The sequence below is a fragment of the Stegostoma tigrinum genome, chromosome 5, assembly GCF_030684315.1.
Source record: "Stegostoma tigrinum isolate sSteTig4 chromosome 5, sSteTig4.hap1, whole genome shotgun sequence".
Taxonomy (NCBI): domain Eukaryota; kingdom Metazoa; phylum Chordata; class Chondrichthyes; order Orectolobiformes; family Stegostomatidae; genus Stegostoma; species Stegostoma tigrinum.
Window position 1 is genome coordinate 95,810,543 of NC_081358.1, and position 23,154 is coordinate 95,833,696.

At 43.5% G+C, this 23,154-nt stretch overlaps 1 protein-coding gene across 5 annotated transcripts in view; it reads right to left on the reverse strand.

The window, feature by feature from the left end:
• The window catches only part of nbeal2 (neurobeachin-like 2), a 218,230-nt gene that overhangs the window by 111,151 nt on the left and 83,925 nt on the right, over positions 1 to 23,154 (reverse strand). For 3 of the 5 annotated variants that reach the window (XM_048528976.2, XM_059646160.1, XM_048528977.2), the window contains exons 5-11: positions 21,973 to 22,100; positions 19,145 to 19,227; positions 16,982 to 17,067; positions 12,658 to 12,964; positions 11,461 to 11,567; positions 9,132 to 9,218; positions 6,467 to 6,550 (exon numbers count right to left, since the gene is read on the reverse strand). In XM_048528976.2, coding sequence (XP_048384933.1) covers positions 6,467 to 6,550; positions 9,132 to 9,218; positions 11,461 to 11,567; positions 12,658 to 12,964; positions 16,982 to 17,067; positions 19,145 to 19,227; positions 21,973 to 22,100 — 882 coding nt within the window. Of the gene's footprint in view, positions 1 to 6,466; positions 6,551 to 9,131; positions 9,219 to 11,460; positions 11,568 to 12,657; positions 12,965 to 16,981; positions 17,068 to 19,144; positions 19,228 to 21,972; positions 22,101 to 22,359; positions 22,417 to 23,154 lie in introns of those variants that run through there. The other 2 variants (XM_059646161.1, XM_048528978.2) reach the window with 2 other exon arrangements.

Consider the following 23,154-nt stretch of genomic DNA (forward strand, 5'->3'; position numbering starts at 1 on the left):
CAGGCCTAGCCATTTCTTCAGAAATGGGGGAGGTGAAGGGGGTTCTGAAATAAATAGGGAAGGGGGTGGGGGGCAGGCGGATAGAAGATGGATAGAGGAGGTGGAGGAAGACAGACCGGGCAAAGAGGCAGGGATGGAGCCAGTGAAGGTGAGTGTGGGTGGAGTGTTAGGGAGGGGATAGGTCAGTCCAGGGAGGATGGACAGGTTGAGGGGGCAGGATGAGGCTAGTAGGTAGGAGAAGGGGATGGGGCTTGAGGTGAGAGAAGGGAACAGGTGGGAGGAGGGACAGTTTAGGGAGGAGGGAACAAACTGGGCTGGTTTTGGGATGTGATAGGGGGATGGGAGATTTTGAGGCTTGTGAAGTCCACATTGATACCATTGGGTTGCAGCGCTCCCAAACGGAATATGAGGTGCTGTTCCTGCAACCTTCAGGTGGCATTGTTGTGGCACTGCAGGTGGCCCAGGATGGACATGTCATCTCGGATGGATATAAGTTTCCAGGTGGTTGCCAAAGATGGAAACAGAGAAGTCCAGGCAAGGGAGAGAGTGAGAGCGACAGCGTGACAGAGCGACAGAGAGATATCAGAGATGGTCCAGGTGAACTTAAGGTTGGGGTGGAACACGTTGGTGAAGTGATGAACTGTTCGAGCTCACTAAATGCCCCAGTTTATTGCAATGCAAAATGGCCAATGAAGTCCTTTTAAAATGTGCTTACTATTGCTACGTAAGGAGATATGGCAACAAACATGCACAGCAAGTTCTACATGCAACAATGAAATAATCAGCACATGATCTGTTTCGGCGATATTAGTTGAGGGATTAACACTGGCCTACGGAATACCCCAGATTCTCTTTGAAACAGCTCCATGGGATCTTTTATCTCCACCTGAGGGGACAATAGGGCTACAATTTGACACCACACGCCAAAGTTCAGCCACAGCCTCTGAGCATCCTCCATTTATGTTATTCGGACATTGGACACCCTGCTTTCAATCATCTCCCGAAGCCTCTTCACCTCGAATGCACTCTTGCTATTCCTAACAATACAGAACTTCCGTGGGATTACATAAACTTTCAGATTTATCACATGCTCAAGTCTTTGCTGTGCTGTAAGAAGTGCATGGGCTAGTGAGATTAGTAGCAAATTGCACCCTATAGTATTGCTGAGGGATGTAGAAACGAACTCAAAACAGGAATGATTCAAAATTGAGAGTGTTTTTACATCTATCCTCTGACAGAACATGGCAAAAAGCTCCCTCAGGAAGACGAGCGAAACTAATTTGACTCATGATCCAAACTAACTCAAGTCATTCAGGTTCCTCTATACATTCTATGTGGCACGGTGGCTCAGTGGTTAGCACTGCTGCCTCACAGGACCAGAAACCCAGGTTTAATTCCACCCTCAGGCAACTACCTGTGTGGAGTTTGAACGTTCTCCCTGTGTCTGTGTGGATTTCCCCTAGGTGTTCTGGTCTCCTCCCACAGACCAAAAGAAGTGCAGGTTAGGTGAACTGGCCAAGTTAAATTGCCCAAACTGTCTAGGGATGTGCAGGCAGGGTGGATAGCCATGGTAAATGCAGGTTGATAAGGTCTGTGTGGGATACTCTTTGGAAGGTCAGTGTGGGCTCATAGGCTGAATGGCCTGCTTCCAAACTGTGGGGATTCTATTCTATAATCTATTTTCTTCTTTGAAACATGCATTTTAAGAATGTATTTTTCAGGTGAAAAACAGATAAATTCAGGTTATTCGCTGAAGGGTTGGGAATGGTGTGAAGTGAGGCATCAAGAACCTCACAAAAGAAGCATAAAGATCAGTTCTAGGGCTTCAACTACTTGCAATCTGCATCAATGACTTGGATTAAAATGATCATTTACACTAAACTTTTGGAAGATACAAAATTAAGAATATAATTTGCAAAGAGGACGTAAGGAGCCTACAGAGTAGAAGTAGGAATAGAAAAGTGCCATCATTCTTAAATCTGGTAGAGATGGACCCAAGTGTCCTTGTTGTCATTCACTGTGAGGAGAATGGAATGTAACAGAAGGAAAGTTTTGCTATAGTTGCACAGGACATGAGTGAAACCACTTATGGAGTACTGTCGGTCTGACTGCATGCGCGGAGAGAAAAAGATGAAACCTTTTAAGTTGCTGGAATCTCTATTTCAGAATATATACGACTGCAGCAAAAGCAGGCACAGAATGTCTATTTGACTGATTGCTGGGCTTAGGCGGTTATGAAATAAGGTTGGACAGGGTCGGCCTGTTCCAAGTCACGCATTGGAGTTCAGAAGAATGAGAGCGGGATACAAAAAAAACTGACAGCAGGTTAAATGAGTAAATTAGAAAAGGCAGTAGAAACTTGGTCAAAGTAGCAAGTTTGAAAGATCATCTTAAAAAGGAGAGGAGAGAGCTGGAGAAGTTTAGAGACAGCATGCCAGAATTTACAGCCTAGATGACAGAATGCACATTGTGCAACGATGGTGCAACAGAAATGAAGGATGATCAAGCTGCAACAGTTAGAAGCAAACAGAGTCCTCAGAGTCCTCTCTGATGAAGGATCTAGGCCTGAAATGTCAGCTTTTGTGCTCCTGAGATGCTGCTTGGCCTGCTGTGTTCATCCAGCCTCACATTTTATTATCTTAGAGTCCTCAGACAGCTGTGGGGCTCAATTGTTTGGCCATGCCTGAGTCACTTTGATACTGGCTATAATACGAGTGTCAAGAGAACTGTACTCATGGAACAAGCTATTGTCTCTCCACCTGCGATCAAATTCAACAACAGTGTTGTCAGCAGTTGGAAGCAGTCAGCAATTCTAACTGATAATAGGAACTGCAGATGCTGGAGAATCCAAGATAATAAAATGTGAGGCTGGATGAACACAGCAGGCCAAGCAGCATCTCAGGAGCACAAAAGCTGACTTTTTGGGCCAGGTCCCTTCATCACAGAGGGGGATGGGGAGAGGGTTCTGGAATAAATAGGGAGAGAGGGGGAGGCGGACCGAAGATGGAGAGAAAAGAAGATAGGTGGAGAGGAGAGTACAGGTGGGGAGGTAGGGAGGGGATAGGCCAGTCCAGGGAAAACGGACAGGTCAAGGAGGCGGGATGAGGTTAGTAGGTAGGAAATGGAGGTGCGGCTTGAGGTGGGAGGAAGGGATAGGTGAGAAGAAGAACAGGTCAGGAAGGCGGGGACAGGCTGGGCTGGTTTTGGGATGCAGTGGGGGAAGGGAAGATTTTGAAGCTAGTGAAGTCCACATTGATAACATGGGGCTGCAGGGTTCCCAAGTGGAACATGAGTTGCTGTTCCTGCAACCTTCGGGCGGCATCATTGTGGCACTGCAGGAGGCCCATGATGGACATGTCATCTGAGGAATGGGAGGGGGAGTTAAAATAGTTCGCGACTGGGAGGTGCAGTTGCGAACCGAGCAGAGGTGTTCTGCAAAGCGGTCCCCAAGCCACCGCTTCGTTTCCCCAATGTACAGGAAGCCACACCAGGTACAGTGGATACAGTCTACCACATTGGCAGATGAACATCTGCTTAATATGGAAAGTCATCTTGGGGTCTGGGATGGGGGTGAGGGAGGTGGTGTGGGGGCAGGTGTAGCACTTCCTGCGGTTGCAGGGGAAGGTGCCGGGTATGGTGGGGTTGGAGGGCAGTGTGGAGCGGACAAGGGAGTCACGGAGAAAGTGGTCTCTCTGGAAGGCAGACAAGGGTGGGGGTGGAAAAATGGCTTGGGCGGTGGGGTCGGATTGTAGATGGCGCAATGGTCGGTGGATGGTGTGTTGTATCTGGAGGTTGGTGGGGTGGTATGTGAGAACGAGGGGGATCCTCTTGGGGCAGTTGTGGTAGGGGCGGGGTGTGAGGGATGTGTTGCAGGAAATGCGGGAGACGTGGTCAAGGGCATTCTCGACCACTGCGGGGGGGAAGTTGCAGTCCTTCAAGAACGTGGACATCTGGGATGTGCGTGAGTGGAATGCCTCATCCTGGGAGCAGATGCGGCGGAGGCAGAGGAATTGGGATTAGGGGATGGAATTTTTGCAGGAGGGTGGGTGGGAGGAGGTGTATTCCAGGTAGCTGTGGGAGTTGGTGGGCTTGAAATGGACATCAGTTTCTAGCTGGTTACCTGAGATGGAGTCCAGGAAGGTGAGGGATGTGTTGGAGATGGCCCATCACCTATTCCCAACTCCACCGCCTCGACCGCATCTGCTCCCAGGATGAGGCATTCCACTCCCGCACTTCCCAGATGTCCACGTTCTTCAAGGACCGCAACTTTCCCCCCCGCAGTGGTCAAGAACGCCCTTGACCGCGTCTCCCGCATTTCCCGCAACACATCCCTCACACCCTGTCCCCACAATAACCACCCCACCAACCTCCAGATACAAGGCATCATCCTCCGACACTTCCGCCATTTACAATCCGACCCCACCACCCAAGACATTTCCCAATCCCCACCCTTGTCTGCCTTCTGGAGAGACCACTCTCTTCGTGACTCCCTTGTCCGCTCCACACTCCCCTCCAATCCCAACGCACCCGGCACCTTCCCCTGCAACCGCAGGAAGTGCTACACTTGGCCCCCACACCTCCTCCCTCTCCCTCACCCCCACCCCAGGCCCCAAGATGACTTTCCATATTAAGCAGATGTTCACCCGCACATCTGCCACTGTACCCGGTGTGGCTTCCTCTACATTGGGGAAACCAAGCGAAGGCTTGGGGACCACTTTGCAGAACACCTCCACTCGGTTCGCAATAAACAACTGCACCTCCCAGTCGCAAACCATTTCCACTCCCCCTCCCATTCTCTAGATGACATGTCCATCATGGGCCTCCTGCACTGCCACAATGATGCCACCCGAAGGTTGCAGGAACAGCAACTCATATTCCACTTGGGAACCCTGCTGCCCAAAGGTATCAATATGGACTTCAGCTTCAAAATCTCCCCTCCCCCCACTGCATCCCAAAACCAGCCCAGCCTGTCCCGCCTCCTTAACCTGTTCTTCCTCTCACCCATCCCTTCCTCCCACGTCAAGCCGCAACTCCATTTCCTACCTACTAACCCCATCCCGCCTCCTTGACCTGACCTATCCGCTCCCCACCTATCTTCTTTACTCTCCATCTTCGGTCCGCCTCCCCCTCTCTCCCTATTTATTCCAGTTCCCTCACCCCATCCCCCTCTCTGATGAAGGGTCTAGGCCCGAAACGTCAGCTTTTGTGCTCCTGAGATGCTGCTGGGCCTGATGTGTTCATCTAGCTCCACACAATTGGTTTTCCCGATACAGGTTGTCCAGCAATCAGAAGAAAAGAAGCAGGTGATTTCATCTGATCTCACTAAAGTTCTGATGTTGCACCATCAAATTCTCTCACTGATGAGAGATGCCAAACAGAGTGATGGGGCTGGAGGATGTTAGGAAGATCTGAGGTGGAAGGGTATGTATGGGAAGTGTGCGTTTTATTGTCTTAAAGATGAGGGATGCTGATACTGAAGAACATGTCTGTTCTTCCTCGAAAAGAGAATAACAAAAAAGAATAAAGTAGTGTTTGGAATCATGATTTCTTCTTTCCTCATAAATCTGATTCAAAGAAAATGTTGTGCCATGAACAGGGCACCAAGGGTATACATATTCATGACAAAATACAGTCGGAGGAATTTTATTTAACAAAGACAGCAGTTAAGCTTGTGCAAGGTAAAACGCAAGGTAAAATTTTCTATGTCCTGACCCAATGTTCAGCCTCAGATAAATGTCACTTATTGAAACAGAATGGTATTATTTGTGTTTGCGAGGCTAACCATCCTTTGGCCCGTCTAAGTTACCCATCAGGAGCTAGAATTTGGCAGTCTTAAAAATTATCATGCTTATTGGCAAAAATTAAAACAGCAACCTGTACATATAACCCTAAGCTTGCATTGTCCTGCTATTTTAATGTTCCACCTTTCTTTCATGCTGACATCTCTCTTTCTGGCACTCCACTGAAGATCAAATGTGGTCCAGGAACAGCACTTCAAAGCCTTTGAAACTCAGAGTTCTAAAATTTCAGACCATAATTTGTCTGTAATTTGTTTCAACTTCTTTGCGTGTTTCAGTCTAAGTTTGATTCTCTGGCTTTTGCCTTCTGCCAGCAGATTATCATTGTTATAATATTTGCACCTCTTCCCGACATGACTTTAGTTTCTTTATTTACTCCATTAAATGATCCTTTTGGCTTTGCCCAACAAACACTCCTTTAATCTTGCATGCCTTTCACTCCATCATGACCTTCTCTTGCACCGTTTCTCCACCATCTCCCATTTGACCTATTCAAAAACCTATTCCTCTTCTTATATCTCCCTATTCTGATTAAAGATCATTAGGTCAAAATGTTAGCTCTGTTTCTCTCCGCACATGTGCTGCCAAACCTGTTGAGTATTTCCAACATTGTCTGGTTTTAATTTTAGAATAGCAATCCTTGACATGGACAACCCTGACAGACATACCTTGGCAGAGGGTGAGTTCTTCATGATCGCTGTTAGCACTCTGATAGCATGCACTGTGATGGAGTCGGACTCCTTCTCAAATACCTGCAAAGGAGCCACAAACTGGTAATGTCAAATCCAAGTAATATCATCACTCTACAAAATAGGAACATAATAATATTGGGCTTCAACAATCCATCGTATGAAACAGGCTGGCTATAGTGTACATATTTTCAGGAGGATCTATTGGTAAAGCCCATGAGTAGGCATGATCTTAATTTACCTAAAAACTGAACTTGCATTTTTCTACAATTGATGCTTTCAGAAAAAGACACCAACATAATTGAATCTTTAATGTCCCCTGAAATGGCGTAACAAACTGCTTCATTGTTTTGAACAATTACAAAAAAACTGGCAGTTCACCAAATTCCACTACTACTTAGACATCTAACATGTGCAGTAAATGTCAGCTTTATCACTGACAGACTACATCCAGAGAAAGATTAATAACTAAATATCAGCAACTTATTCAACCATGATTGGTACAGAACAAATTTTCTTGTCCTCTGATCATAGCCAGCAACGTCCAACTGGATCATGGAAGACACAAATCACTGTGACACTACACCAGATATGACATTCACCGCAGACATGAAATTATGAAAACATGTAAAGAGTTTCAGTGGGATTTAAAACATGACCATCACACCACAACATATCTGCTCAGATCACATTCTTCCTTCCTGTTACAGCAGAGATCATCATCCAGCTCTGGATTTTGAAGATTGCAATATTTTGTAGACTGTAAGTGGCATCCACAACCTTATAATGGCCTGATAACATTTCCTTCAATTAGTTTAGTTTGCCTTCTCTTAAGAAGCCTCAGTTTTCCTATTAAGTCCAATAATTATGCAAGCCTCTTCTTGCACTTCCCAAAGGAGTACAGAAACAGTAGGAGGAATTCAGGTAATCAAGTCTATTCTGCCATTTAACTTGATAACAGATGGTTTGTACCTGCAAATGGCCTCTATTCCTTCATAACCTTACATAATCTTGATTCATCTCCAAAATCTCAACTAACCCAACATGCCTGAATAGCCTCGTTCCAATTTTAGGATTACATCCTTTTGGATTCTGAATTCCCCTAGAAAAGGGATTGTCTCTCTGTACCTGCCCAATGGAATCGTTTTATTATTTTAAACATTCAATTAAGTCACCACTTAACCTTCTCTGCTCAAGGCAAGAAAAGTCAATGCACCTGGCCTTGTAACTTAATCCTTTCAGCTCTGGTATCATTTTGGTGAATTCACATTGTGCACAAAGCCAACATAGCCTTCCTGAGGCACCGTTCCCAAATTGGAACACAGCACCTCAGATGAGATCTAACAGATTCTATGCAACAAAAGCACTTTTTTAAACTTCTATATTCCTGTCCCCTTGAAAGTCATCTTTTTCCAAAAAAAATTACATTTTATAGCTGATCACTAGTTTTTAGTGATACCTATGTCAACACTCAAATGTCATGATCCCAGATTTCTAGACTCTGATCATTAAAATAATTACCTATCACGGTTCAAAGAGGAACTCTGATACACAGAACTCCATTTTCCAATTTTGCCTAATCACTAATCTCTCTAAGTCTCAACATATTTGTGCTCACAACTAGACAATGTTCATAGCCCAACCTCCCTAACAGGTTGAAAGATTTCAAAACTTGAACTAATTTGTTCAAACATAACTTCTGTTTATCAACAAAATTTTGGCTCTTTTTAATTAGCTCAAACAGGCAGAGCGTAATCATATGATACTATACTACAGTGCAGTATTTTTATTGCCAATGTATGAAGTCTGTATATCAAATATTTACACATTGTTGTGGGGTGATGTCATTAAGTTGAATTTCAATAAAGCAGCTAAAATAATACTGATGATTAGTAGGCTTTTGAAACACAGGACAAGAGGCAAGATCAGCATGTCCAGTAACCAGGTGATGTCAGCATGCTACAGCTTTCCTTACATAATTGAATAAAACGAAAGAATTATGTTCAAATTTCTAGAAAATTTATTACATCTTCTAAGGAAGGTTTATCTCTTTCCAGTAATGAAGTTACACTGGCTACTAGATCATTTTAGGGAAGAGTGAAAGAGTAGGAAAAAAATATCAGTCGAGATAAGATAATAAAAGAAAAATAGGGAGATGGACTAAAGAAAGGATTGGGCAAAAAAGGGACAGACAGCAAAACATGAGGAGGGAAAGAGAGAGAAACACAATAGGAAAAGGCAAGGAGGAACACAGAACACAAAAGAAAGGTGAAAAATTGACTGAAAGGGGGAGATCGACTGAGAAGAAGACGGACAATGCAACAGAAACAAAAAAGTCAAACGACATGTAATGGAAGAAAGTAATGAGACTGAAAGAGTAAAGCAAAGGAGAAGAATATAGGAACATGACGTAAAAAGACAGAAGCAGGGAAACAGGGAGTATAACAAGTAGCGAGTAAGGTCATAGATACAAACCAGCGAAAGAATACAGGCAATACAGAAAGATGAAACTAAACAAGAAGGAGAATTATAGAGACAGAAACAAATTGGAGGGAAGAAGGGTAAATTTCAAACTTGCTGATCATATCATGCTGAAATCAAGCCTGGCCATTTTCTCCCAGAGTATACGCATCTCCAGTAATACCTTGCTGAGATTGATTTCAGTCAGTAACTGAGTGGCAAGATCACTCCCACCCTTGCTGTCATCCTTAGACCTACTGCTTACATACAGCTGTCAAAGAGAGGGTGGAGGATGTGTGGGTGAATCAGGGAGGCGTTGGTAAAGCGACAAAAAACAAAAAAAAGGAGAAAAAACATGACATCAGAAACCAGACAAAGCTTGCTTAACACACAACAGTGAAAACGTCAATCATCTTTAATGTTCACTGTCAGGTTAAAAACAGCAGGGTGGGAATATTGAAGGTCAAGGAGATTTGTTTCAAGTTCTTATCTGTTTTACCCAGAAACCATATTACCGCTGAGTTCTTCTGGTATTCCACCGTAACGGACAAGAGCTGACACTGCCATTTTTCAAGTTGCACTACCCCATCAATTGGCTCAAAGTTAAAACCTTTCCCCATTTCACTGCTATTTTTAAAGGAACCATTACAAGTGATCTTAGTGTCCCATGCTTTGTGCAGCTACAAAACTTAAGATCATAGCGCAACTTTTGTACAAATATCTTTCTTTTCATCACACAACATTCAGCCAACACTACAATACTTTCTTGAAAAAAGATGCACAAAGCAATATTCTCTTAGATTAACTGGGGTCACAAAAAAACACGCTTCTTGGCACACTTACTCATTTTCACTTGCACATTGTAATTAACTCACTCATACAATCATTTATATGCACACATTCACAAACTGGCAGTCAGAATCAGGGACCGCAACTTCACCTCCACCCCACCCCACCCGCAGTGGTCGAGAACGCCCTTGACTGTGTCTCCCACATTTCCCGCACCTCATCCCTCACACCCTGCCCCCGCAATAACGGCCAAAAGAGAATCCCCCTCGTCCTCACACACCACCCCACCAACCTCCGAAAACAACGCATCATCCTCCGACACTTCCGCCATCTACAATCCGACCCCACCACGAAAGACATATTTCCATCCCCACCCCTGTCTGCCTTCCGGAGAGACCCCTCTCTCTGCAACTCCCTTGTTCGCTCCATACTCCCCTCCAACCCCACCACCTTCCCCTGCAACCACAGGAAATGCTACACCTGCCCCCACACCTCCTCCGTCACCCCCATCCCAGGCCCCAAGATGACTTTCCACATTAAGCAGATGTTCACCTGCACATCGCCAATGAAGTATACTGCATCCGCTGTACCTGGTGTGGCTTCCTTGACATTGGGGAAACCAAGCAGAGGCTTGGGGACCGCTTTGCAGAACACCTCCGCTCTGTTCGCAGTAAAAAACTGCACCTCCCAGTCACGAACCATTTCAACTCCCCCTCCAATTCTTTAGATGACATGTCCACCATGGGCCTCCTGCAGTGCCACAATGATGCCACCCGAAGGTTGCAGCAACAGCAACTCCCCACCTGCCTAAACTGTTTTTCCTCTCACGTATCCCCTCCTCCCACCTCAAGCCACACCTCCATTTCCTACCTACTAACCTCATCCTGCCCCCTTGGTCTGTCAGTCCTCCTCGGACTGACCTATCCCGTCCCTACCTCCCCACCTATCTTCTCCCTTATCTATCTTCAGTCCGCCTCCCCCTCTCTCCCGATTTATTTCAGAATCGTCTCCCCATTCCCCGTTTCTGGTGAAGGGTCTAGGCCCGGAACGTCAGCCCTTGTGCTCCTAAGATGCTGCCTGGCCTGCTGTGGTCATCCAGCTCCACACATTGTTAACACACGTGCACCTGTTGGTCGCCACACACACACACACACACACACACACACACACACACAGTTCTCTAAACAACAGGCATTCCCTTCTGCCAAAGTCCCTCTCAAATAGAATGATAGTGAAAATTTAAGTTACATGATTTTGGGAATTCACTGATAATAGACGATTTAAGCTTGATGATTCCACTCTTCACTGCATACTTAGTGTCGAGGTTAATACACAAAGAACAACTTGTTTTAATGGGTAATGAATGGTGGCTAATACCCAGAAAAGTGCCAGGAGATCTGGAATCAAAGAATCTTGCAATACAATAGGTTTTTGTTGGTGAATTGTATGTATAGTGGGTCTCTGAAAGAGATATCCATTTAATCCCATTCCCCTGTTTTTTCCCCCAACAGACCTCCCACAAGAAAAGGGAGAAAATTGGAGGTAAACAACATGAAGCAATGTTGTCCAAGTTATCTATCCATCCTCAGGTGCAAATTTGACACGTGCACAACAGGATTTACTTTACCTTCAAGGTTCTAACTCCACTTTTAAGCGTCCAGACAAGTCAAAGAACAACACAACACCAAGCAAAAAGGCAGAATTGTACAGTTAGCTGTCCATACCTTGCTGTTCTGGATGAGTCGTATAATGTGCTCAAAGCAGTTGTTATTAAGGAACACTGCCTGAAGCACAGGTCGATCCTTGCAGTTCAACATTTCAGAGATAGCACCTGCAACACAAAATGAGCAATCTAGCATCACTGCAGGGATGGCAGATAAAGGGGCAGCATCTACAATCCACAGTGGCTCCATTGGTATCATGATTCCCCAGAGTCACAACTTAAGAATTACTGGACAAAAGAACAAATGGGCCATCTAAGTTTGCCTTTAAAACTGTCCCGGAGGTTGCATGATACAACATTAGTGGAGGTGTTGATTTTTCATAGTTATCAATCTCTCCCAATTTGTCACAAAGCACCCGAATACAATAGAAGCAAAATACTGTGGATGTTTGAAATAACATGTGAATCTGAAATAAGACCATCTAAAATAAATACTGGAAAAGGCCAGAGAAATTTTAGCACATCTTGCGGCATTTGCAGAAACAGAAATAGAATTTACATTTCAAGTTGACCACAAGCTTTCTTCAGAACTGAAAGAAGCTGGAAAATCATGTTTTTGATGTTGTTTACAAAACAGGGAAGAGGAACAAATGAGATAGTGAGGGTGCCCAGAACAAATGACAAAGGGAGTGCTAACAGTAGTAGAGGAGCAAATTGCTTTGCAAAATATTTGTCAATTGTAGGTGTAAAAAGGAGAAAATGGGTAAAACCAACAAGACAAACAAAATCTGAGGTGATTTGGCAGGGTGGGAGAGGGGAGCACCTTAGCAGTCAAAATAGAGGACGGTCTAAAATTGTTGCACACAATGTTGGGTTCTGACGTCTGGAAACATGTAAACGGAACAGGAGTGCTATTCCTCTGTTTATTTTGTCATACCCAAAATCCAACCATTGGAATGATTTAGAAACAGCTAACCCAATATTATCTCCTGAACATACTACAATTCCTATACCATGCTTCAAATTACCCATATGTTAAATCTGAACATATCTTATCAGAGACCTATCAATTTCCTTATCAGCCCTTGCTTCCTCTTCATTGATCAAAATGCTGCCGCAGATCAATTTGGTCAACAAATGATGAACAATACATGCGGAGCTACCCAATGACACCCCAGTCTGGGAATTAATAAAAACACATAACCCCTGCACCAAGCACAATCTTGAATAACTGAGGTACAAGAACAAATTCACTTACTGAGCATGTTGATCCGCAGGGTGATGAAGCCATCCTCTAGTCGGGTTTTGGATCCCTCTTCTTGTACTGCCAACGGCCTATCAGCATTCAACAACTTAAAGTAGCTGTCCAATATTGTCTCGATTGTCACTCTCCTCTGGTCAATGCTGCTGGAGTGGAGAATGTGGATCACTCCAATCAGACACTTCAAGCCAATTTGCAACAGTCGGGAGTCCTTTGGCTCCCGAGTTCCTGTGTCGCACGAGGTCCTGAGAATCAGCATAAGTACCTCGACAGAGGCCGGGGTGATGGCGAGTAGTGCATTTTGCTGTATGGAGAAAACAAAGAGACTGAAATCTAGCTCTCCAATCTTTTGTTAAATAGATATAAATCAATGAAGGTTATGCACTTTATATAAAATGCCAAGTGGTTCATTCTGACAGATAACCACTCAGAATGCGAAACCTTTTTGTGATTGGATAACACAGCAGGTTCAAATACCCCTGTCAAATTAACGTGTGTACTCAGCATTTGGGCTTACACATGAAGAGTGTTTTCTTTTAATCTAGCAGTTACTACATACTTAGAGAGTAGTAAGGGAATGGAACGCTTTGCCTGCAACGGTAGTAGATTCGCCAACTTTAGGTACATTTAAGTCGTCATTGGACGAGCATATGGACGTACATGGAATAGTGTAGGTTAGATGGGCTTGAGATCGGTATGACAGGTCGGCACTACATCAAGGGCTGAAGGGCCTGTACTGTGCTGTAATGTTCTATGTTATACCTAAGAGACAAATGGAAATAGATGGAGCGGCACGAAAAGGATGTGAGAATGGGAAGTTGTTCACACAGCACAAACACCAGCATGAACCACCTGAGCCAACTGGGTTGTTTCTGTGCTTTTGTTTCCACGTAATAGATTAGACAGATATCATTTGCTACATTAATGGAGGGAAATGTTGTTGAATTTCCACTGGAAGGATTTATCCTTTCAGATTAATCATCACTAAATTATGCAAGAGAATCAGAAGTAGAAACTAAGATGCAAGGTGCTCAGAAAGAAAATCAGTAAAGGTTATCAACAAACTCCCAGACACAACAATGGAGGCAGAAACGCCCAAATTAAAAGAAATATCTTTATGTTTAACCAGAATGTGCAAGGCCTCCTTCAAACACCAAAATTATCCTTGTGATCTAACTTGATTCGTTTCAATATACATTGATTTCACAGTAGGCTATCGATATCATCTTGGAAACAGGATGTTCATCCCAACTGGTTCATGTTGGGGTCTATTCTCTGCACAAGCAGCAATCAGGGCATAATAGGTTAAATGTGAAGACAGATCGTGTAAACTCAGTTTGCATTCCCTGGAGGAGTGATTTGTTCAAGGTCTTTAAAATGACAAAGATAAAATAAACTAAAGGTGGTCTTTTGCCACTGGAGGGGGTGGGGTCAAAACAAGATGAGATAATTTTGAAATTAGAGCTAAAGCATTAAATGTGAAAAAAGGCAATGTTTTTCACAAAGATGGTGAGAATTTTCAATTTTCTCCTCAAAGCTAAATGGCAGCTGGATCCACTGAACATTTTGAGTCTGTAATTGATTCATTGCCCTTAATAAAATCTACCAAAAAGATAAATAAATAGAAGCATAAAACAAAAATTGCTGGAAAAACTCAGCAGCTCTGGCAGCATTTGTGGACAGAAATCAGAGCTAAATTTCTTTGCAGAAAGGTCAATAGACTTAAAACAAGAACTCTAATTTCTCTCCACAGATGTTGCCAGACCTTTGAGTTTTTCCAGCACTTTCTGTTTTTGATTTTTGATTGCCACGTTTGCAGTTTTTTTGGCAAATAAATAGAGTTGAGTTGAGCTCTGCCCTGTACTAATTGAACTGCAGACAGCCTTTTAATGAAACAGCTGAATTCTGATCCGACTGTGTTAGTTCTAATCCCATTTCCTCAGTCTATTCCCATGTTTCTTTGTACCAGCCCAAACTGCTCTTAAATTGCGACATGGTCTTTGCTTCACTCACCAAATGCACTTCAAATATGTCCCATCACTGTCAGGGCTCACTATCCTCATTTAAAGCCTAGATATTGGTTTCCTCCTCCGACCACTGTCATTTTTTCTAAAATGAAGGATTGGGGGGGCTGTCATAAATTGAAGTGATCATTTTAGCATTTACTATTGCAATGGAGAAATGGCTCATACATAAATTGAGCAGCAATAACGGATTGGGTGGAATGTTACAATTCATGTGCACTTCAATGGAAATACTGTAGGTGGCAGGAAAAGCTATGTTGGATGGCAAGCTTGGAAGTTTGAACAATCCTTGCAGTAACGATTAAACAGAGAGAAAAGGAAGATTTAACACAAAGACTGTCCAACATTCCTTTCTTAAACAATACCATCAGGACCTTGCCGTGTATAAATTGTTTACAAAACAACTGATTGACTGTGAAGCACTGTGGGACTTTGAGGATCTAAAAATCATGAATAAACACAAGTTCTCTCTTTCTTGGCAAAGTGAGGGTGAGATGTTAATGTCATAACATCCCATTGATTTCTATACTTCTATGGATTAAAGTCTTTTATCTACCTACACATTGGTATGCAGACACTGTCTTAAGCTTCCTGACTGAATAAAATTAGAATTAAACTGTTTCAAATAGTTAACCCTATGTGGGGAACATTTGTAAAGGTGTGAGACCTCTAAAGCATGTAACTTCTGTCGCTGACAAAGGGGCCAGGACACTGACTTTGTTCTAGCCAGACACACTGGCAACTTGAAATCACAATCCGTCCTAATAACAACTTGAAATCGCCTCCTGCCATTAGCAGCCAATTCAGTAGCAATCGATACCATATCCTAGATAATAAAATGTGAGGCTGGATGAGCACAGCAGGCCAAGCAGCATCTCAGGAGCACAAAAGCTGACGTTTCAGGCCTAGACCCTTCATCAGAGAGGGGGATGGGGAGAGGGAACTGGAATAAATAGGGAGAGAGGGGGAGGCGGACCGAAGATGGAGAGTAAAGAAGATAGGTGGAGAGAGTGTAGGTGGGGAGGTAGGGAGGGGATAGGTCAGTCCAGGGAAGACGGACAGGTCAAGGAGGTGGGATGAGGTTAGTAGGTAGATGGGGGTGCGGCTTGGGGTGGGAGGAAGGGATGGGTGAGAGGAAGAACAGGTTAGGGAGGCAGAGACGGGTTGGACTGGTTTTGGGATGCAGTGGGTGGGGGGGGAAGAGCTGGGCTGGTTGTGTGGTGCAGTGGGGGGAGGGGACGAACTGGGCTGGTTTAGGGATGCAGTAGGGGAAGGGGAGATTTTGAAACTGGTGAAGTCCACATTGATACCATTAGGCTGCAGGGTTCCCAGGCGGAATATGAGTTGCTGTTCCTGCAACCTTCGGGTGGCATCATTGTGGCAGTGCAGGAGGCCCATGATGGACATGTCATCAAGAGAATGGGAGGGGGAGTGGAAATGGTTTGCGACTGGGAGGTGCAGTTGTTTGTTGCGAACTGAGCGGAGGTGTTCTGCAAAGCGGTCCCCAAGCCTCCGCTTGGTTTCCCCAATGTAGAGGAAGCCGCACCGGGTACAATGGATGCAGTGTACCACATTGGCAGATGTGCAGGTGAACCTCTGCTTAATGTGGAATGTCATCTTGGGGCCTGGGATAGGAGTGAGGGAGGAGGTGTGGGGGCAAGTGTAGCATTTCCTGCGGTTGCAGGGGAAGGTGCCGGGTGTGGTGGGGTTGGAGGGCAGTGTGGAGCGAACAAGGGAGTCACGGAGAGAGTGGTCTCTCCGGAAAGCAGACAGGGGTGGGGATGGAAAAATGTCTTGGGTGGTGGGGTCGGATTGTAAATGGCGAACGTGTCGGAGGATGATGCGTTGTATCTGGAGGTTGGTAGGGTGGTGTGTGAGAACTATATCCTGGTCTTTTATGTTCTTGATGTAATAATTGTTTGGTATCCTGCCTTTGCCTGTTGTAGTAATTGTTTTATGTATCATGTCATTGTAAATTGTGAAAACATTTTATGCATCATGTCTTTTGTAAAGTATAAAAAGCGGGGGCTGTCCGCTGCTCGGGGAGAATTACTTAAGAGACTCTGCACTCTGTGCCGCGTTAAGTACAGTGATTCTCCACAGCTTGTACTTACTTGGTAATAAAAGGATTTGTGTTTTTCTAAACAGGTCAGTGTCTTGTTATTGCATCAAGTCGGTGAGGGTCTCCAAAAACGAACTTGACAAGGGGAATCATGCATCAGAAAACCTTTCCTTTACTATAGTTTACAATTGCACCAGATTCCAGATGTGCAATCAATACTCAAGCTTTGCTTTACCTTACTTCCACTGATAATGGCTCCATAGAGATACAAGATTCGTAGGTGGATTGTCTTTGGCAAGTTCTGACTGTCTTTGAAGCTTTCTGTGAGGGTTATGAGCAAGTAAAATACACAGTGGTTAGACGAGCTCCAGGTATGTAAAATTAACATGTATAATCAAGACTTTGTAGAATCAAGCTCTCTTAATAAATACTCATTGGAGGAATTACCTTTTAAATATAGGTCATGAATGTGAACACACTAGAAGATCCTGCCTCATCCTAGGCATTTTTTAATCCTCTCATAGGATGTGAGCATAGTTGGCACAGCCAGCATTTGCTGCCCATCTGTAACTGTATTACAGAACAATGCTCTTCAACTGCTACAGTTCATCTAATGTGCTCACAGCATCATTTACCAGGCAGCAATGATCCCCACGCTCCAGAGACTTGGACAACAAACACTAGATACCCAGTAGCATTGCAAGATCCTCCCAAATCAAGTCGTCAGAAAGGCAATCCAACAGCTGTACCCTTTCACAAGCTAACATGCCCAGCATTAAAGGTGCCAACCAGGCAAAATATGTCATTTGTGTGCCTGACACCAGACTCATGAAGCAATAGCAATCTCTTGTCAACTCATCTTCCTGACTCTCCATGCACCACATAACCAGCATGTGCAGAGTCTGCAAATTGCACGTTGCATAATGTGGATAAAAATGAGGTTATTCACTTCGATAGCAAAAACAGGGAGGCAATTATCTGAATAGGTGATGAGTTGGAAAAGGGGGAAATGCAATGAAACTTGGATGTCGACCAGCCACTGAAAAAGAAGTGCGCAGGTGCAGCAAATAGTTAAGGCAACTAATGGTATATTGGCTTTTAAGTGATTGAGGCTAAACCGTTAAATATTTTCAAGGAGTTAGACATAGTTCTTAGTGCTGAAGTGATCAAAGGCTATGGGGAGAGTTGGATGATCAGCTATGATAATATTGAACAACAGAGTAGGCCCTGCTCCTATTTTCTTTATTTATATAGCCTCTCGTAACAAGAGGATGTGAGTACAGGAGCAGAGCTGTCTTGTTGCAATTGTACGGACCCTTGGTGACCACACCTGGAGTACAGTTTTGGTCCCCTCATCGGAGGAAGGATGTTCGAGTTATAGAAGGGGTACAATGAAGGTTTATCAGTCTGACTACTGAAATTGCAGAACTAGAAGAACAGAACTATTAAACAGAGATTGGATCAATTAGGACGCTGTTTACTGAGTTTAGAAGACTGAGAAGGTATCTCAGAAATCTATAAAAAGCTAACATGATAAGACCGGGTAAACACGCATGAAAGACATTCCCAACGACTGGGCAGTCAAGAACCAGGGATCACATTCTGAGGATAGCGGCTGGCCATTTTGGACTGAGAGGAGGAGAAATTTCTTCACCCAGAGAGTGGTGATTCTGTGGAATTCTTCCCTGTAGATCATGTGTGAGGCCAAAAAAATATGAAAAAAATTAGATATAGATCTTAGAGCCAAAGGGATCAAAAGTCATGTGGTAAAAGACAGGAACAGCATTGACTGATCAGCCATGATCGTATTACATGGCAGAGCAGGATTGCAAGGCTGTGTATGAAAAAAAGGAACAGCTTTATGGCTTGGCAGGAAATTTACAGGTGACAATGCTACTATGCATCTGCTGCCTTTGTCAACTGGGTGATAGAGAATGCTAATTTGGAAAGTGCTGTCGAAGGATGCTTGGCAAGTTGCGGCAGTGGATCCTGCAAAGGATACACATTGCTGCAACTGTGGTGGAGGGAGCAAATGTAAGGTTGTGCCAGGGGTGCTAGTCCTGAATGGTGTAGAGTTTCAAGTGTGTTGTTGGAGCTGCACTCATCCTGGCAAACGGAGAGCAATTCTTCACAGTCCTGTGGATATTGAACACGCTTTGGGGGGTCAGATGGTAAGTTCCTCACAACAGAATTCCAAGCCTCTAACCTGTTCCTGTAGCCATGAATGGTAAAAGGGGATGGTGGTGCTGGGGAATCAGTGGTTGATGATGGAGGACTCAGCGATGACAATGCCATTGATTTCAATGAGAGATAGTCATTGTCTGGCACTTGTCACATTCATACCACACATGTAACACTCCTCACCCTGTATTCCTGTCTGGTTCCCAGTTTTACTCACCATGGAAGAAAGTGTTGAATTCCTGAGGTAAAACAGCTGGTGCAAATTTGTATTTACTCCTTTCCACAGAACTGATAAGTTCTCTAAAACCAAAAAAGATCACAGTTAGGCTTTCAGGAGGCTCAACGTGAACTGCTGAATTCTCCAAGTTGATCAAAAATCTATTCCTCAGACCTGCTTACCTGATCTGCCACACAAAAGTCTCTCACCTTCTCACTAACATTCAACAACAAGCATTGAACAATTTCAACAAAACCTGATAAGCCAGTAATAATGCAGTCATTAACCCTGAGCCATACAAACTCTATCAAGTCGGAAGGTCAGTTAACTTAGATTAACTAGGTTAGGTATCCACGCTCCTGTGGTGCTCCCTGGTCACCAGCTACGTGAGGTGTGATAAGAAATTAGTGGCCACCCCTGTATGGTGAGCATGTTGTTAAAGCCAAAACATGATATTTGTTTAGAATAAAATTATTACACTTTGTGGCGACTTTCTTACTGGCAATCAATTGATCAGTCATCAACGTTTCCAGAAAAAAAATTTGAAGTGATTTATGACAGTGAGAGGAGGCTAAATCCTTGCTTTTACTGACATATATGATTTGTATCCTGGTGTGCACAGAACATCTTCAAATTTGCAGATGACACAAAATTTGAAAGAATTGTTAAGTGTGAAGAGGACAGCGTGGAACTCCAAAATGAGTTGGTGGAATGGGCAGATAAAGGGACAAAGCAGACAAGTGCAAGGTGGTGCAATTTGGTTGGATGAAAGACCATCTGAAATAGGGTGTACTAGTATAGCAGAGGTGAAGGAGCAGAAGCACCTAAATATGTACGCACACAGATTATTGAAGGCAACAGGACAAGGGAAGAAGACAGTTACTAAAACAGTGTTCTTGACATTATTAAAAAGGGCCAGAGATTGCAAGGGCAAGGCGGTGATGTTGAACTCATACAAGTCACTAATTAAAACTCAGCTGGAGTATTATGTGGTATGTTGCTCACATTCGTACACCAAAGATATAGACGATTGGAGAGATAGCAGAAGCGATTTACAAGAATGAAAATTCTCATCCCTGGAATCAGTTATGAGATAGATTGAAGAAGTTGGGGCCTTTCTCCTTGGTGAGAAGGTCGCTGAGAGAAGATGTGATGGAGGTTTTCAAAACCATGAACAATCTGAATAGAGTAGATAGGGAGAATTTGCTCCCACCTGTAAAAGAACAAAGGATAGGAAGGCACAGATTAAAAGTAATGTGGAAAGGTAGCAAGTGTGATGTGAGAAAAATCTTTTTCACACAGTGAGTAGTTAGGGCATGGAATGTACAGCCTAGAGATGTGGTGGAGGCACGTTCAATTGAGGCTTTCAAGAGAAGACTGGGTGATTATTTAGAAAGAAATGGTTTGCAGGAATATTGGGAAAAGGTAGGAAATTGGCACTAGGTAATAGACCAGTTGCAGGTATGAAGGGCTGAATGGCCTCTTTTTGTGTCACAGCAATTCTGTTACTCTGAAACATAAAACAGGCAATTTCTGGAGTGATTGAAGAGATTAGTCATCACTCTGCCATTTTGTATCAGAGCATCAACGGGGAAGTGGAGCATGTACCTGAATGCCACATAGCCACCTGCACATCCATTGTTTCCCTTACTACTATTATAGAATAATCTGCAAGACACCTAGCTCAGAGCTAAGTATCATTAAGAAACTGTTACCCACATTCAAACAATCTTCCATTTTTGATTTATGTACTTTCTAACTGACTAATTACATCATTCTAAAGGTTGCTTCAGGATCCAAAAGCCTTTTCACAACAGAAATTGCAGAGGCTCGAGACAAAATTTGCTAATCTTTGTTATATACTGTTTAATGCTGGAAGACTAAAGGATAGCAGGCTTTACACACATTCAAAAGTAAAGGGAAAGGAATAAACCCAGAAAATACAGGCCAATTCTGTAACTTCGAGAATGGAGAAACATTTAGGAAAAAACTGAAGTTGCTGGATTTGCTCAGCAGGTCTGGCAGCATCTGTGAAGAAAAAAACAAATCAGAGTTACTGTTTCGGGTCCAGTGAACCTTCCTCTGACCTGCTAGCAGTTGCTTCACAGATGTTGCCAGACCTGCTGAGCTTTTCCAGCAACTTCTGCTTTTGTTCCTGATTCACAGCATCTGCAGTTCTTTCAGAGAAAATTAGTAGGCACTTGGAAAATGTGAATTAATAAATGGAAGCATCATGGATTTGATTGGAAAGTGCACAGAAATACAGTTGTGTCATTTACCGTTGTAATCCAGGACTTTGAACTAATCCAGAGAATGGGAGTTCAAATCCCACCATGCCACTTGGACAATTAGAATTAAATTAAAAACTTCTTGAAATTAGAAAGAAATGAATCAGTAAACTAAATTATTTTGACTAGATCCTTATTTACTATGTCCTGGCAGTAATATTAATCCCATATAAAAGCTGTTGACTCTTTACTCAATTTGAAACAAAAAGAGAAGGGCAAGAAATGTTGGGCTTGATGACCAGATTAGAAATTAATAAATTTTAACACTAATTTTTCCAAGGTCAATCAATGAAAATGGAGGACAGTGGTCTTCAACTGAATTCACGAGGACACGGGAAGCTGAACGAGGTCAAGGGTGCACAGAAATAGGTGCACTGGAGATTTGGATGGGGTTTAATTAGCTCAGGTTTGGGGAATACTGGAAATGGGAAGATCAGCAAACAGACCATGAGGATAATTGGTCCTCGAGCTCATGTAGTCAACAGTTAGCAGGGGGCATCTGTTAAAAAATAGACCTGAACACAGGTTGTGTATACTTACCCTCCTAAGTGCCGCCTCCAGATTTGATATGGATCAAAGAGGCATTCACACAGGTGCAGTGCATACATGGTTAATTGTTCGACCTTCAAGTTCTCCAATAAAACCTTCTCCTGTGCTCCCTTCTTTAACTAGAAATAAATACAAATTAAAGTGAAGTAACAGAGCAATATACCTCAGTTTAAATTTTTTTCCCTCCTCCTTGAAACATTTGGAATGGAGCTACAAATAAGATAAAAAGGTAAATTTGCCACAGTCCTACTAGACTAAAGGGTTGCTCTCATGTTAGAGGGAAATGACTGGTGGTGATTTCACCTGAGGGTCACCACGCCTCAGGTGATGGAGGATATTGAGAATGGTAACCTTAGCCAGTGTAGGAATTGAACTTACATTATTGGCTTCACTCTGCATTGCAAATCAGCTGTCCAACCAACTGTCCCACAGTCAGCATCGCAGGTAAAGCAAAATGGAAAGACTGAGCCACAATCAGCATCTCAGGCGAAGCAATGTAGTAAAAGTTCTTTGCAAAGAAGGCCTGGAGAGAGATACAGTGGGTTTGTCGCAAGCAGGTCCATGACGCAGGATTCTCTTCAGCTCTACGGACTGTTCCTTGAGACACACACTGAGACAAACATAGTTTGCATCTGGAAGACCATCAATTCGGTGAAAGATGCTCTTTGGTCTGCCCGAAAATTATTGCTCTTCCAATGCAAAGAGTTGACTTTGACCAAATATTCTAGACTGAAACATTCCAAAGGTCCAGGGCTACATTAAAGGGACGCATTGAAGCTTGTGGCAGGTGTCATCAAGACGCAGTGCGGAAAGGCTGCAGCTTAAGGTCTTTCTGCCAAAGCTTTACAAAGGTCTGTTCAATTATCAAACCCTCACATTGCCTTAATGTATGCAAATAGTGTCCTGTGTGAGTAAGAAATGTCTTTGTTCTTTGCAACTGCAGGGAATGTCAAATTCCAGTGTTTCATTTTCTTGACATGCAAAGGCTGCACAGAATTGCTTCAACATTTGTGAACGTAGATAATGGCTTTTTTTTTTAAATGAACAAAGTATATTTTTGCAATTAAAAAAGTGTCTGGGAAGATTATCCTGCAGCAACATTGCAGGGAAGCAGCTGGAGAAGAATGACCAGCTGTAGTCTTGTCGGGAAGCAGTCTGGGAATAGTGTCAAAA